Source organism: Microplitis mediator, chromosome 10 (genome assembly GCF_029852145.1).
Source record: "Microplitis mediator isolate UGA2020A chromosome 10, iyMicMedi2.1, whole genome shotgun sequence".
NCBI classification, from domain to species: Eukaryota; Metazoa; Arthropoda; class Insecta; order Hymenoptera; family Braconidae; genus Microplitis; species Microplitis mediator.
In genome coordinates, this window is record NC_079978.1 from 1,674,006 (window position 1) to 1,688,240 (window position 14,235).

Sequence of the window (14,235 nt, forward strand, 5' to 3'; positions counted from 1 at the left end):
ATTTAATATAATTAGAAAGCTATTGGATCTCGTAAGACACGAGATCTCTCCCTCTCTCTCTTCGTGAAGTTTATGTAATAGTATAATTATTTTCATGTGTAAGTACGAAGTTTAATATTACCTCATAAGTAACTATTTACGAAAAACTTATTTTAATTATCGTCTACAATATTTATCATACAATGTAATATTCAAAATTTATATGTTCATTTCATTCATTAGGATATTTTATTATTCCAATTGTTTTTATTCTCTTGGCATTGACTCAAAAATATTTTTAGCGGCCTCAAGTATAATTTGGATAAAAAATTAATATCGTTTATATATTTTTTAGTATTTAAATTTAAACTTTTTTTGTCCTATCAATCATAAATTACAGAGCATGAAATTCTTGACTAAAAAAAATTACACGATATATTTAAATAATAAACTATAATTTATAAAAATGTATATCAACTTTTCAAATTTTTTTTACTGTTTACTATTTGAATTTTTTAAAGTAACAAAAGTTGAAGAAAAATTTTGAGTAAACAAAAAAATAATTCACATCAAGTTCAGTATTTTGAATCTCGAATTTCGGTTTTTGAAAATTTATGTACTCGAGTATCTTTCAGTTTTTTTTTTAAAATCTTTTAAAAAATTTTTAAAGATGAGCATGAAAAAAACGTCAATAATTTACTAATACCTAAAAAAATAATTTGTATACTTACGTAAACACGAAATATTTATATAAAATTATTAAAGATTAGATCATTACTATTTTCGTGCATCAAATTGTCTTATTTAATATTTATATATTCATATTTGATTTTTTATTCTCTACTAGTGTACTTTATAAAAAAAAAAATATATAAATATAAAAAAGATTCTCTATTAAAGCAGCGACAAACACGTTTGCGTGTTTAGTTAATAATAAAAAATCTAAAATAAAAAACAACAAGATTTATTAAAAGTCAGTACAACAATAATTTATAAAATAAATAATGTAAAGTAAAGTATTAAATTATTTATTGTCACTTGTACTTTCTTTGCCCCATTCTTCGGACACGTACTTGATTAAATCATTGAGCCCTTCGAATTCAGTTCTACTTTTAGGAGGATTATTTTTCGGAATTCGGGGTAAAATTGATCCCATTTTCTCACGAAATTCCAGAGCATTGGTGGCACCGGACAGCTTCCAGATTCCGTAGAACAGCAACCCGCAGCCCGTCACTGCATAGACTGTCCCTAGACCCAGTGCCCTCACTGCCAAGGAAACTGCGGGTTCAGTTGCTCCTTTAACTCCAACGATTCCTTCCTGGAAAAATTTTGGATCTTTTTTCTTTATAGCAGCTACTGTTGTTCCGAATCCTACCAGAGCTGATATCCCGGTCACTGCACTCAGAAATATGACTCCTAAAAAATGACAATAAAAATTAATGCTCCAAATCAGCAGAAATAAATATAAATATTTAAATAAATTAAATTATTTATTTATAAAACATATATATTCATATTTTTATGAATAAATAAATAAATGAATAGAATAAGTAGAGGTTAGAATAAAAATGACATGATTATTAATATTAATAATTAATTAAAATAAATATTAATGACATAAAGTTACCATAAAATTTATCATTATTTTTCAAAGTTGTATCAGTTGGTGATGACAATTTATCAAATTCATGTTTATCACTAAAATTTTTATCTGACGAAATAACATTATTGCTGGTGGCCATTTTAATACCGACGACAAAACAAACAAATAGTTTTTTTTTGTTTTAAATTTAAATTTTAATTCAAATATTTTTCTCAAGAGGACAGTAACTATCGGGTGTTCTTTTATCTTTTACATAAATATATATATATAGTGTATACATTTTATATATTTTTCATCTCTTTTCAAAATTAATATGTGCGGTTTGATATGAAAACTTCCGTAAACAGCTGATTAGAGTCGCAACCATTTATAGTAGAGTAGATTCCTGGAACAAAAAATAATTATAACACTCGAATATTTCATTTGAATGCATTGTCATTGTTCTTATAAATTATGGAAGGTTTGTTAATTACTCAAACTTTGATTTATTATTAAAAAATGTGGCAGTGAAAGCGACACAGAATTTAAAATTTCAATAATTTTTACTCTGATCTCAATAGAACGCAATTTTTAAAAATTCATACGCAGAATTTTCAAATAAATAAATTGTCTAATGTCATATATTTTTATGATAATTAAATAATGATTATTTATAATATTATTTGAATATTTTTGTGTATAATATATTGATTTTTTTTGTTTACAGAAGAAGCAAACAAATATGACGTTGATAAATTGGTGGAAGAATTGAACCGAGTTGTAAAATTGCAAGATGATAAGACGAGCAATGAACGTGATATCATTAAAATATTGGAGTCGTTAGTGGAAATTAATAATAAAATTACTGAAGATGGTATTCAATATAAAAAATTATTTATTACCAATGAGTGTAAATGTGGCTGACAATTAGCAATTTTTTAAATTTTTAAATAAATAAAAATGTAAGAGACCCAGTATCTGATCAGAGAACTAGTACCTGATCAGGGGACTAGTACTCGATCATTCATGTATGTGTATATCTATATTTACTAAATTCTACTAAATATAAATATATAAATACATGAAGTGATCGAGTATCAGTTCCCTGATCGAGTACTGGGTCTTTTACCTGAGAATAAAAATTAAAAAATGCGAATTTTAATGATACTGAAGTTAGCCGACGTCTAATAATTTTTGGATTTTTTTTTAAATCCGAAATTAAAAAAAAAAAAATTTTTTTAAATGCACCTACAGTTTTTTACATGTGCATATTTTTAGTTTTTGTTTTTTTGTAATTGATTCGCTGAAAAAAAAATCCGAAAATTATCAATTGTCTGCTAACTTCAGGATCATGAATTTTACACTTATTTATTTAAAATGTATAAATTGTCTCATATCTGCTACATCCGCACTCATTTATTACTAGTACATGAGTGTGAATGTAGTAGACATGACAATTTATAAATTTTAAATAAATAAATTTAAAAAAATGCGCGGGCTAATTTTCCAATTATTTAAATATGCATTTTTTCTACCCACATTTTATTTATTTATTAAAAAATTAAAAAAATTTTTAATTGTCAGTTGCATTGACACTCATTACCAGTACTTGTAAATATTTATATTTATTGATTAATGTTTTGTAAAGGAGACGGAGATATGGCAGTTGATGATGTATTTTTAACGCTTCTTACTCATGAATCAAAGGCAGTGGTTGCTAAAGCTGCTAAGATGATTGCTGAGATCGCACAAACGGAGAATGGACGTCAAAAATGTACTCTTAGTAATGTAGTTAAAGAGCTGATGGATTTATTGAATAGAGATGAGATTGATATCCTCACACAATCGGCTCGTGCACTTGGAAATATTTGCTACGATAATGGTATTGTTTTCATTCGCTTTTAAAATTCATTAATTACTTCTAAGTAGTTTACTGTTATTTTTTTATTTAGAACTGGGTATAAAACTGGTCCAAGATAATGGAGGGCTGAAAAACATTTTTAGAGTATTAGAGATATCTGTGAGTTTGCGTGATGCTGAAGGCGCTCACTTTCTAAGACATGTTACTGCTGGTTTTCTTTTGAATTTTCTTCTTGACGAGAAAAGCATACAGCAGGAAGTAATTTACTGATTATTGTATTTTAGATGTTTAGTTTATTATTTGAAAATTATAATTAAAATTATTTTTTTATTTAGGCTTTGGATAAGGGATTTATGCCGCTTGCTTGCAGTATACTAGAACTTGATGCAGTGGAGGATGTGACATCTGCGATGCATGTTTTATTAATACTGGGAGGATTTTGTGATAATGGGTTCCTGATTTTTGATGAAAAACTTGCCAAAGTAATGGTTAAAATTTTAGCTGAAAATACTTCCGAAGAAGTTGTCAACTGTGTCGAATTATTACATGGCCAAGCTCAATACGGTATAATTATTTTTATTGTAATTATAATATTGAGTCTTGCATAGAAAACTGACTCCTGATTTTTTGTAAGAAAAAAAAAAGTGGTGTCAATAAGTTCTCTACAAGACGTTGATATAAATTTCCATTAGTATTTAATATAAACTCAGTATTATATTAAAAAAATAAAATTATTATTTATAGAAAGCGCTAAGACTATAATGACAAAATCAGGAGTTTGCGAAATAATACTGAAATTATTAGATACATATGCGTCTGATTGTGAGGATGAAGAGACAAGATCTGCTTTAAAAATGGCCTGTGATTTAATTGTCATGATTACAACAGGAGGTAACAATAATATTTAATAATTAAAACAATAAATTAAATATCAAAAAGAAATTAAAAGTATAATTTAATTTTTAACAGACGAAAGTATGAATTTGCTGTTTTCAAATGGCGAAGGAATCGTGTACAAAACGCTCGTCGAGTGGTTGGACGTTGATGCTGATGAAGATCTCAAAGTAGCGGGTGTCCTATCGATGAGTAACTTTGCTCGAAATGAAGCTCACTGTGAGTTGATGGTAATCCAGGGTGTTCATAAAAAGTTATTCACACTTTTGGCAAAAAATGATAGCATCAATGCAGGCGTACGTTTCCAACATGCGTTACTTAGCGGGGTACGTAATCTAGTGATACCGCAGAATAATAAACCGATAATGCTTGCCCATGGCCTAATTGACGTCGTCTATCCAATGCTGAAAATCCCGGCTCTCCATGTGGTCTTTAAGCTTCTGGGTACTCTGAGGATAGTAATCGACGGGCAGAAAGACGCAGCGACGTTGCTTGGGACCAAAGAAGACCTTTTGGAAAAAGTTATTGAGTGGTGCGGCACTGAAGACCATCCGGGAGTTCATGGTGAAGCTAACAGACTCGTCGCCTGGTTAATTACCAACAGTCGTGATAAAAATGTCGTGTCTTTGGTTATTAAACAGGGTGGCATTAAGTATTTGGTTAAAATGATTAACTCAACGCACTCACTTATGCAAAACGAAGCATTTTTAAGTTTGACTATTACGGCTGTCATGTATTTGAGAAATTCCGAACAAAAACTTATTGAAGCGGACGTTGGTCAAGAGCTCAAAAGTTTTTTTAAAGACAGCCTTCCTCGCATTGAAGTTCCTATTATAGAAAATGCTCTTACTTTTGCTAGTAAACTTGTTAAGTCAGGTAATTATATTTATTTATTTATATAAATATTTATAGTAGAAGACCTAATTATTGGCGCTTAAATTTATTTAAAATTTTTGAAAGTTTACATATTTTAAAATGACCTAGAATTCTTAGAAAAAAATTTTAACTTTTGACGTTTTTAAAAAAACCGCGAAAAATAAAAGTTACATATAAATTACACATGTCACTAATTAGTACATTCAAGTGATCGGAACCCATGTGGTTAATTTCATAAAATTTTATTTGCCTGAAATTTCAATAGTTGGGTCTTTTACTTAATAATCAAAATTTTTATTTTATCAGTAAAAAATTTAATTAAAATAAAATTGCAGATGCATTGAAGGAACATTTGAAAAATTCAAATTTTCTCGAGGGAATAGAGAAAGAAAAAAATCCAGCTTGGCCAAACACATTGACAGAAAAATTAGAGTCGCTGACGCACCTCCTCAGTGTCTAAATGAACTACAGACTGATTTTTTTGAATAAAGTATTCTATCGATAAATTTAAGGCAGTAAATAATAACCGAAATCCATATTTTTATTACAGGAATATATATTTTTTTTGTTATATTTTCTCTATACACAAGCAACAAATCAAAATGATGATATTTATCGATTTTTATGTCTATTGAAAGTACCACAATATTCGTCGATCAAAAAAACTCAAAGCAAAAAAAATATTGTTAATTAAAATGTTTGAATTTAAAAGTCGGCATAGCGCCATCTTATTGTGGAGTGTTATATAATATATATATGTAATATAAATTTAAAAAACTAAAACCTGTTTTTTTAATAAATATATCTATATAATTATCTGCCAAGTACACATATAATATATAATAATAATATAAAATTACTAAAACCAGATATTTCAATGACACAGTCGGCGCATTAATTTCGCGCGAAAATTTTTTTAATTGTGTCAAGTAACTTGTATACTGGTTCAATTAAATTTAGTTAGTAATTAAATTAAAACTGCACTGACAGTAAACATTTATAAAATATTTTTTAAACTCAAAAATAAACTTTTAAAATGAACTGCACAAGATAAATAAAATAAAAGAAAATTATTATTTATTTCCGTGGGTCCAGATAAATCACTGAATGACATTGATGATAACAATAAATAAATAAATAAATATTTATTATTAAAAGTATTATTTTCTGTGAGTGTATGCAGTATTGCTTAATCCGGTGTGCTAATTATTAAGACCAATACTTTGTTTTCTACATTTTCTTGTTTCCAAGACCTTTGAACTGGTATTAAAACATATCAAAAACAACAAAGTTGATAATTACATTACTCATTTTAAAGAAGTTATGTTTAAGAGCAATTACTAATTGACGACTTGTGTGCATGTGAGCTTACAATCGGCTGTTTCGAGCTCAAGTATTATCATTATTCAAAATGAGATTTTTACGGCGAAATGGATACGGGTTGATAGACGATAGTGTTGAAGTGCCGTTTGAAAGCAGTCGTTCAAATTCAAATCCACAAGGTGATAAAAATATATCAATTCATTTTCTAACTAACTAACTAACGGAGGAATAAATATTTAATTAAATTGCAGGCACTACGGTGATAGGAACAATTTTTTTACTTCTAAACGCGACATTGGGAGCCGGATTGTTAAATTTTCCCCTGGCATTTGATCGTTCCGGTGGAGTGATATCGGCAATAATAGTACAGTTATCATTCCTAATATTTATCACAATTGCTCTGGTGACCCTTGCAAATTGCAGTGATATAACGAAGACATCCTCATTGCCGGACACTGTTGCTGGACTGTGTGGGCCTAAAACCTTGATATTATCGGGAATCTGTGTCACTATTTATAGCTTCGGATGCTGTCTTACATTTATAATTGTCATTGGTGATCAATTTGAACGCGTTCTAGCCACTTACTATGGAATGGATTTTTGTCACCACTGGTACTAATAATTTGCATGCCCTGATAGCCATTTTTACGGCAAGTTGACGTAAATCTACTGCCGCGACCCGATTTTGTAAATTTCGCTTTCAATTTAAATACCGCCAATTCGCGGTCAATTTTAAAAAACTTACTTTTGCTATTCTATTTTTTACAAGCGACTAGATGAAAATTTTTGTGGATACCTTCAGATTGCGGCGATAGATTTACGCCGATCTCCAGTCGAAGTTGATGCAAACTTGACAGCAGATTAAAAGAAAATTTTGCTGAGCAAATCTGGCTATTCGAAAATTTTGAATCCTTAAAGTAATTATTTGAAAAAAAAACTTTGTTCTATAGGTTCTTATCACGGACATTTATCACATGCGTTACCTGTACACTTTTTATCCTGCCGATAAGTTTTTTTAAGCGACTGGACATTCTCAGTTACGTCAGTTCCGTTGGATGCATAACTATCGTCTACGTGATATGGGTAATTATTCACCAGAGTATCAATACACCAGATTACCCAAGACCGACCCAAGCATGGCCGCGAAATGCTTCCCAAGCATTCCAATTAGTGCCAATTATTTGTTTCGCTTATCAGGTACAAAGTTTATTTTAAAAATAAAAATATCAATTTTCATGCCTTCACTCTGTTACTTATAATTATTTTTTTTAGACTCATATGACTTCAATACCAACGTACGCGTGCATGAAAGACCGCAACCTCTGTAAATTTACCTGGTGCGCGGTACTGAGCATGGGTTTGTGTTTTTTATCCTACACGATAGTCGGGATTTTCGGGTACAAGACCTTCGGCGCGGGCCACGTTCCCAGTGACATTTTGCAAGGATACGACGACAAAAGTCCCAGTCTCGCGATAGCGATAATTGCAATCGCTGTCAAAAATTTCACCACATACCCGATAGTGCTTTTCTGCGGGCGGAATTCGCTGCTGGGTTTATTTCGCGCGGACATCGAGGAAAACGTTACAGTGAGAGCTATTGTGACTCTACTGTGGTTTATTTTGACATTATTCGCAGCAGTTGTCATCTCGGATATATCACCGGTTATAAATCTCATGGGAACTCTTTCAGCGACGTTTATATTTATTTTTCCCGGGATTTGTTTGTTGCAGAGCGTGTTGCTCAAAGATCCTTCGATATATTTAAACAAAAGCCGGTTTCTTGTCGTTGTTGCCGTAATTATGACTGCTCTAGGTGGATTTGTTTGCGGTTTAGTGTTGGTACAAGCGCTTGAAGATCTATACCGAGTTCCGGTTGACAAAAAATTTGTTACGGGATTTAGAGTAGATCTCGGCAGTACTCTGTGCGTTTTAAAATGAAGACTGTTGATAACTTTATCGCGTTACAGGTACAGGTGTCATGAGAGCGTACTCAGAAAAAAGAATTTCTTAACATGAGAAAATTTTTACTCCCCAAGAAATTTTAAATTTGTCATGCAAAAATTTCTTGGGACGAGTAAAGTATAAATTTTTTTTCGCTAATTGATGTACTTTACTAATTATTTAAATGGACTAGTACATCAATTGTCGATAAAAAAAATTTATATGCCCTTTCAAAAATATCTATTATTAATGTACGCTATCGCCGCACCTGCAATTTGTTATTTTAATTTAAATTTATTAAAAATAAGTTATTTGTTAAGAAGGACTTGCTCTTATCACAAAATACATACCAAGGCTCCTTTATAATCCAGCGACTGGCAGTTAAATTTTTTTAAAATTTTTATTCGGCTGCGAGAAAAGTTTTGACAGTTCCCATTTACTGTACGAGCGCGACAAAGACATTTCCGTTCTGCTCGAGAGCAAAAGAGAAAAAAGCGCAACCCTCCTTTTAAGTGAATTTGAAATTAAAATCCGAGACTGAGGAACGAGAGATATTGTGACTAAAAATAAATGAAACTAAGATATTAGCATAAATAAATTTTATATATATTAATAAATCAATAATCTCATTATCTTTAAAACCATTTTTTTACATTATTAAATATCACGATATACTTGAGGAACTAGAGGGATTAAGACTAGAGGCGGTTAGATCGTGCAGCAGGACATCGTCAATGTCATACACTTGCATAATAACTGTTTTACAGAAAAAACATTCGCGGCTGTTCAACAGATGCCGATCAATGCACACACGACATGACTTGTGGTTACATGGTTTGAAAATCGCACCAATTGGATAAGCGTAGCATATTATACAAGTGTCGTCGTCGTCGCTGATGATGCGGTTGTCAGGAAGTAGAGTACGCTTTTTGTCCAAGTACTTTATCATGTCTCTCAGACGTTTTATTTCGCGTTCGCTGACGTCATTTTTGTAATTTTCCAACGTAAATACTTTAACATTTTTAAATTTGCTATTTTTTTTTGCGCCTTCGCCGATAACAAAATACAGAGAGTTCATTTGAAAACTTGGTTCTGTTAAGAGAGTCCGGGTTATTCTCGGAACCTGCTCAGCGGTTTTGCTAGATTGCGCGTTGGCCATGTCCTCTTGAAGCAGTGCCAGGAGAATACCGACGACGGCTACGAGAATGGGAAAATGATCAACGGTATCCAAGTCCGGGATGTTCAGGAGCACGACGTGCTGGAAACAGCTGGTTTGAGAACTTATTCTGTTGAGAATTTGACATAGCAATTGGCAGAGACGTGCGAGTAAATTGTCACCGGATGACTGCTGAGGATTATTAAAAATACTCGGTGCCACTGTCGCGATCATCTCGACGACTCTGAGAAGTGATATCGTCAAATCGAAACACGTTGCGCATATTTTTAGCTGCCTTGATTCGATGAACACGCGCTCAGGCCTGGAAGATACGTTGTGAATTTCCTGGACCATTCCAATGAACTCCGAGAATGCCCAGTTCATTTGATTTAGCAGCGAGTTGAGAAACTGCGTCGTTGTTTTAGAATTTTCTAAAAGTATTTCTTTAACGTGCATCTGATAAATTGATGAAGGACAGGGTTTTATTGGCTGTGATATCGACTCCTGTTGCAGCATTTTAGGACCAACTTTTTTCGATAAATGCGGACTCTTTTCGTATCGAAATGCAAACCCATTTCCTTGCCAGAATCTCACCAGCACCCAGTTAGACTGCGCCCAAGCACGATTTTCATAAGGTCGTAAAATATTGCTGACAAATTTTACTCTCGATTCTTTGGGGATTTGCTCCAGAGCTTGAAGAGTCAATGGGTTGGATGTGAACCCAGCGAGAGTCAGAATCAACGTATCCTTGGCGATCGCGTGGACAATCCGCTGGTCTAGGAAATGATCACAAAGGAACTGGGCGATTTCTTGCAGGACGTCTTGGTAGCCTGGTATTTTTTCAATAGGCACTGTCGGGTGGAGATGATTTTTTATTCCGACACTCAAATCGGCAAGCGCTTCCAGATAAAAGTCCGGCACGAATCTAAACATGTTGCCTTCCTCACTGGCTTTGCGCAGCGTCAACAAAACGACCTTGAGCAGCCAAGCCAACTGAGCCTGTTTCTCTTCAGAATAAACAGCGGCCCGTACCCAAGCCATGTGTCTCGCTTGCTCGGATAATTTTGTGCTGAAAACACCAACAGTACGGACTAATTCCTTGTGAATTGACTGAGAGCTCGGGTCCTTGAGTTTCTTCATGGCATCTGCCCTCACTTTCAGTTCCGACATCGCCGTGATGTATTCCGTCATACTGTCTCTTAAATTAGCGACCTTGGCGACTTGTTTCTTGGCAGCTGCGTGATAGAATAAAATTACGCCCTCCAATAACTCGAGAAGAGACACTACCGAGTCTGCAGTCCCGAGTTTCATGGGAGTGGTTCTATTCTCCCGAGCGAATGCGCCGGTAGGATACCCGAGGATCAGTGGCGTTAATGGGGTACCCGGATTAACATTAAGCATCCTCGTCGACGTAGGTATTACTACTGGCAAGTCGTTAATCTGTCCAGGAGTACCCATAAATGTCCCCGTGGTAGTTGACTCCTGCGTCGTTTGCTCCATCGCCACGATGACTTCGTGGTCCGGACCCAGATGATGAATTAGTTCATTCTTGTATGTTTTATTGAGGTAGGATAATACTCCACCGAGCCTATCAATTCCCGTGTAACTTATTGACCCGTCGTAAAACAATCTACATGGCAAGTAAATCGGACTAGTGCCGACTTCCTCGTCCCAGAGAATACGAAACGCCACCAGCAGACGATGAAAACAGCAGACGGTTATCTGCAATGGTGTGCGACTTGATATCAAATTATCCTGAACGAATCTCCGAAATTTTTTTAAAAATATTGTCCTGGATGAGGGTGACTTTGGTGTACCGTCAGTGTTATCTAAGAATGTTATCAGTAACTCAACTTGGAGAGCTTCTATTTCAGCGATAGCTGTTTTTATTTTATCGCAAGACTGCATGTAACTGTCGCGATTAACTTCAATTGACGTGTCTACGGGATTAGTTTCCCACCAAGTTTTTGGAATTACTTCAGCTAGACCACCCTCATCTAGCGGCTTGACATGAACGAAATTGGCAAAGCGCACTCTGTCAAAAAGTACATTTTGTAATAAATATTGACGTGTTGTCGAGTGCCGACACATACTTGTAAGCAGAACCAAACTTTTACATTGGTCTGGATACTCCAGTATCATCGACACGTGACGAAATATTGACAGCAAATAGATAACGCTATTTTCGAGGCACATTTTCATCTCATGTTCCTCAAGAAATGTCCACAATAAATCTAACAGTATATTGACTTTTGAATTATTAATATTTTTTTTAATTGCTGAATTATTATTATTAATAGTTAATAGTTGATGAAAGAATGGCAGGAAGACAGCCTCAGTAATGTATGGTATTGTAAGCAGTGGACCTAGATCATGCATAAGCAACCTAGCGATGCACATCAGGTACGTTCGTTTGCTCATTGTCTTATCACCAGATCCAGGACAACTGTTGTCCTCAGTGTCTTCTTGAATCATCGGCAATAAATTTTCCAGCCATTTCACAAGCATGCTCGCTTTAACAACTTGATCATGCGGCGTTAGCTGTAGAGGCTGATAGCCATCAACTGGATACCGCAGAGGCGTTGACCCGAAATTCGCCGTTAAATTTTCAGTGAATGCTAAACTAACAGTAGGAAAATATGCAATACCCGTACCCGTTGCAATGTTATCAAATCCACGTCCCAAATGTCTTCCATTACGATAAAAGTCTATCGTACCTTGATCCATATCCAATGCACAGCCAATAATATCACCGGACAGCCAGGGCTCGCCGTATTTATGAGTCGAGACGTTCCACTTTCTCACACGGTTACCGTCGTAAGAATAAGAGTTCACGGTGTCACCTACTCCGCTCTCCTGGCTGAATTTGCACTGGGCCGTGCCCCAGCCAACCTGCATCACTCCTTTCGAACCCAGTTGCAGCTCGTACATCCATTTTCCCTCGTAGAAACCAGTATTTGCTCGCAGTGTGCTGAAGTTACTCTGAGAATTTACGCTCAGCCGGTCTGGAGACACTATTATCAGACCGTGGTGTGTTGATACGTCAAAACGTACCAGCTTCGGACCTATCCTGCCAGGTCTAGTGTCATCTGCTACCTCGCTTTTGTTGATTTCCGATAGAAATTTTTGTATATGATCCTTAGCAAAGCTGATACTCTGCTGTATTCTGTTAAAATTATCAGCAGGTTAGAAATTATTAAATTTTAAATAGTCCAGTTGCCAGTTTCCTTAAAAATTCGTCTTCTAATAAAAAACTAAATCTTTTCTATAAATCAAGAATTGAAATTTATTTTTACGCTTATCCAATAATTGATTTACTAATTAAACATACACAGGAACTGGCAATCAGAACATTCATTCAAATATTTTTATTTTGAATCGTATTTTTAAACTGGAAAGCAGACGCCCGCCAATTTTTGAATTTTCAAATAAAAAACTAAATATTCATACAAATAATTTTTGAAAATTATGACTAAGAGTTTTTAAAAATTGATGTACACATTTTTGAATGAAACTTTCTTTTGAAACTCGTAATTTGTTTACAAAAAACTGTCAGACGTCTGCTGATTTCGGTGTCAGACATAAAAAAATAAAAATGATGATTACCTGGAATTGTCATCTGATTTAGTGCTCGTTGGTATATTTAATTCGTTAATACTATCTTGACCAAATATGTTATTCAAAATATCTTTTACCTCCATTTCTACGACATTCTGCTGATAAATACGTCAGTTTGTTTCACTTCTAAATTCATGGCATCTAAAAAAATTAATATTTTTATAAATAACTTAAAAAAATAAACGTCAACAAATATATATAATAATTAATATATAAAATCATACCTAGTGCAATTAAATCACATAATGACTTTGTATTGATATAAAATTTTTCAGGTTAAAATAAATGAGAACACTTGCTATTGATTTTATAACCACACCTCTGATTCTAAATTTATGCATTATGCTTTTATGGTACCAATTAATAATAACAATATTCATTTACTAACAATAACTATTAACATTATTGCAATTACTGTTACTATTTATAATTTACAAATTAAACTTGAATTTCGGCTGTCATAACTGACGTATGACTCAGCTCTGCACCAGATAAATATCAATTTTTTTCGCTTCTCTGTTCTGTCAAACAGCTGATAGGTGGACTATAGATGGAAATGATAAGAGGGAAAATTCAAATAAAATAAACTAAACTATACTTTTTTTATTACAGTCTGTTCTTTATTTATTTACTTATATTTGTTATATAATTTTAAATATGGGCTTTTATTTTTAACATTAGTATAAAAGCCCTTTGAGATATAATTCGTTTCTTTATATATTTGCTCCAATCATCAATCATCAATATCAATTATATAATATTCAATTCAATAATATTTCAAATGACAAATTAATTAAGTTTATAATTATAAACAATTATCAATTCGTCTCGTCACTTAAAGTATAAAATCATTTTTACTCTTTAGTTTTATACAGATAATTAATATCTTAAATTCAAATTTTATAAACTAATTACGTTAATGATAATCAATTATTAATAATTCATAATTAATATTAAATAAAACAATTTTTAAAAACAAATACATGTGATATTTTTTAAGACCAA

The 14,235-nt window shown here is 33.0% G+C and overlaps 4 protein-coding genes across 4 annotated transcripts; 2 read left to right on the plus strand and 2 right to left on the minus strand.

Annotated features, from left to right (window-relative positions):
* Positions 1-943: 943 nt before the first annotated feature.
* Positions 944-1,869, minus strand: LOC130676672 (transmembrane protein 242). The gene is made up of 2 exons (XM_057483089.1): positions 1,607-1,869; positions 944-1,395 (listed from the first exon to the last, which is right to left on the minus strand). The coding sequence occupies exons 1-2, from the start codon at positions 1,719-1,721 to the stop codon at positions 1,004-1,006; spliced, it is 507 nt and encodes a 168-aa protein (XP_057339072.1). The 5' UTR covers positions 1,722-1,869; the 3' UTR covers positions 944-1,003.
* A 20-nt stretch (positions 1,870-1,889) lies between these two features.
* LOC130676656 (GTPase-GDP dissociation stimulator vimar) lies at positions 1,890-5,975 on the plus strand. Its single transcript, XM_057483064.1, has 8 exons — positions 1,890-2,042; positions 2,289-2,435; positions 3,210-3,443; positions 3,514-3,680; positions 3,758-3,986; positions 4,167-4,313; positions 4,392-5,192; positions 5,528-5,975. The coding sequence occupies exons 1-8, from the start codon at positions 2,036-2,038 to the stop codon at positions 5,650-5,652; spliced, it is 1,857 nt and encodes a 618-aa protein (XP_057339047.1). The 5' UTR covers positions 1,890-2,035; the 3' UTR covers positions 5,653-5,975.
* A 200-nt stretch (positions 5,976-6,175) lies between these two features.
* On the plus strand, positions 6,176-9,031 carry LOC130676661 (sodium-coupled neutral amino acid transporter 7-like). The gene is made up of 4 exons (XM_057483070.1): positions 6,176-6,694; positions 6,767-7,127; positions 7,466-7,712; positions 7,788-9,031. The coding sequence occupies exons 1-4, from the start codon at positions 6,604-6,606 to the stop codon at positions 8,451-8,453; spliced, it is 1,365 nt and encodes a 454-aa protein (XP_057339053.1). The 5' UTR covers positions 6,176-6,603; the 3' UTR covers positions 8,454-9,031.
* A 9-nt stretch (positions 9,032-9,040) lies between these two features.
* On the minus strand, positions 9,041-13,728 carry LOC130676647 (E3 ubiquitin-protein ligase RNF123-like). Its single transcript, XM_057483008.1, has 3 exons — positions 13,455-13,728; positions 13,219-13,371; positions 9,041-12,778 (listed from the first exon to the last, which is right to left on the minus strand). Exons 2-3 carry the CDS (start codon positions 13,311-13,313, stop codon positions 9,121-9,123), a joined length of 3,753 nt encoding a protein of 1,250 aa, XP_057338991.1. The 5' UTR covers positions 13,314-13,371; positions 13,455-13,728; the 3' UTR covers positions 9,041-9,120.
* Between the last annotated feature and the right edge of the window lie 507 nt (positions 13,729-14,235).

Coding starts and splice junctions, on each gene's coding strand:
- LOC130676672 (XM_057483089.1), bottom strand. CDS start 1,721: ATGGCCACCAGCAATAATGTTATTTCGTCAGATAAAAATTTTAGTGAT. Junction 1,396..1,606: donor AAATAATGATAAATTTTATG/GTAACTTTATGT, acceptor GTCATTTTTTAG/GAGTCATATTTCTGAGTGCA.
- LOC130676656 (XM_057483064.1), top strand. Junction 2,436..3,209: donor TAATAAAATTACTGAAGATG/GTATTCAATATA, acceptor TGTTTTGTAAAG/GAGACGGAGATATGGCAGTT. Junction 3,681..3,757: donor AGAAAAGCATACAGCAGGAA/GTAATTTACTGA, acceptor TTTTTTATTTAG/GCTTTGGATAAGGGATTTAT.
- LOC130676661 (XM_057483070.1), top strand. CDS start 6,604: ATGAGATTTTTACGGCGAAATGGATACGGGTTGATAGACGATAGTGTT. Junction 7,128..7,465: donor ATGGATTTTTGTCACCACTG/GTACTAATAATT, acceptor TTTGTTCTATAG/GTTCTTATCACGGACATTTA. Junction 7,713..7,787: donor TTATTTGTTTCGCTTATCAG/GTACAAAGTTTA, acceptor TATTTTTTTTAG/ACTCATATGACTTCAATACC.
- LOC130676647 (XM_057483008.1), bottom strand. CDS start 13,313: ATGGAGGTAAAAGATATTTTGAATAACATATTTGGTCAAGATAGTATT. Junction 12,779..13,218: donor AAATCAGATGACAATTCCAG/GTAATCATCATT, acceptor TAATTTTAACAG/AATACAGCAGAGTATCAGCT.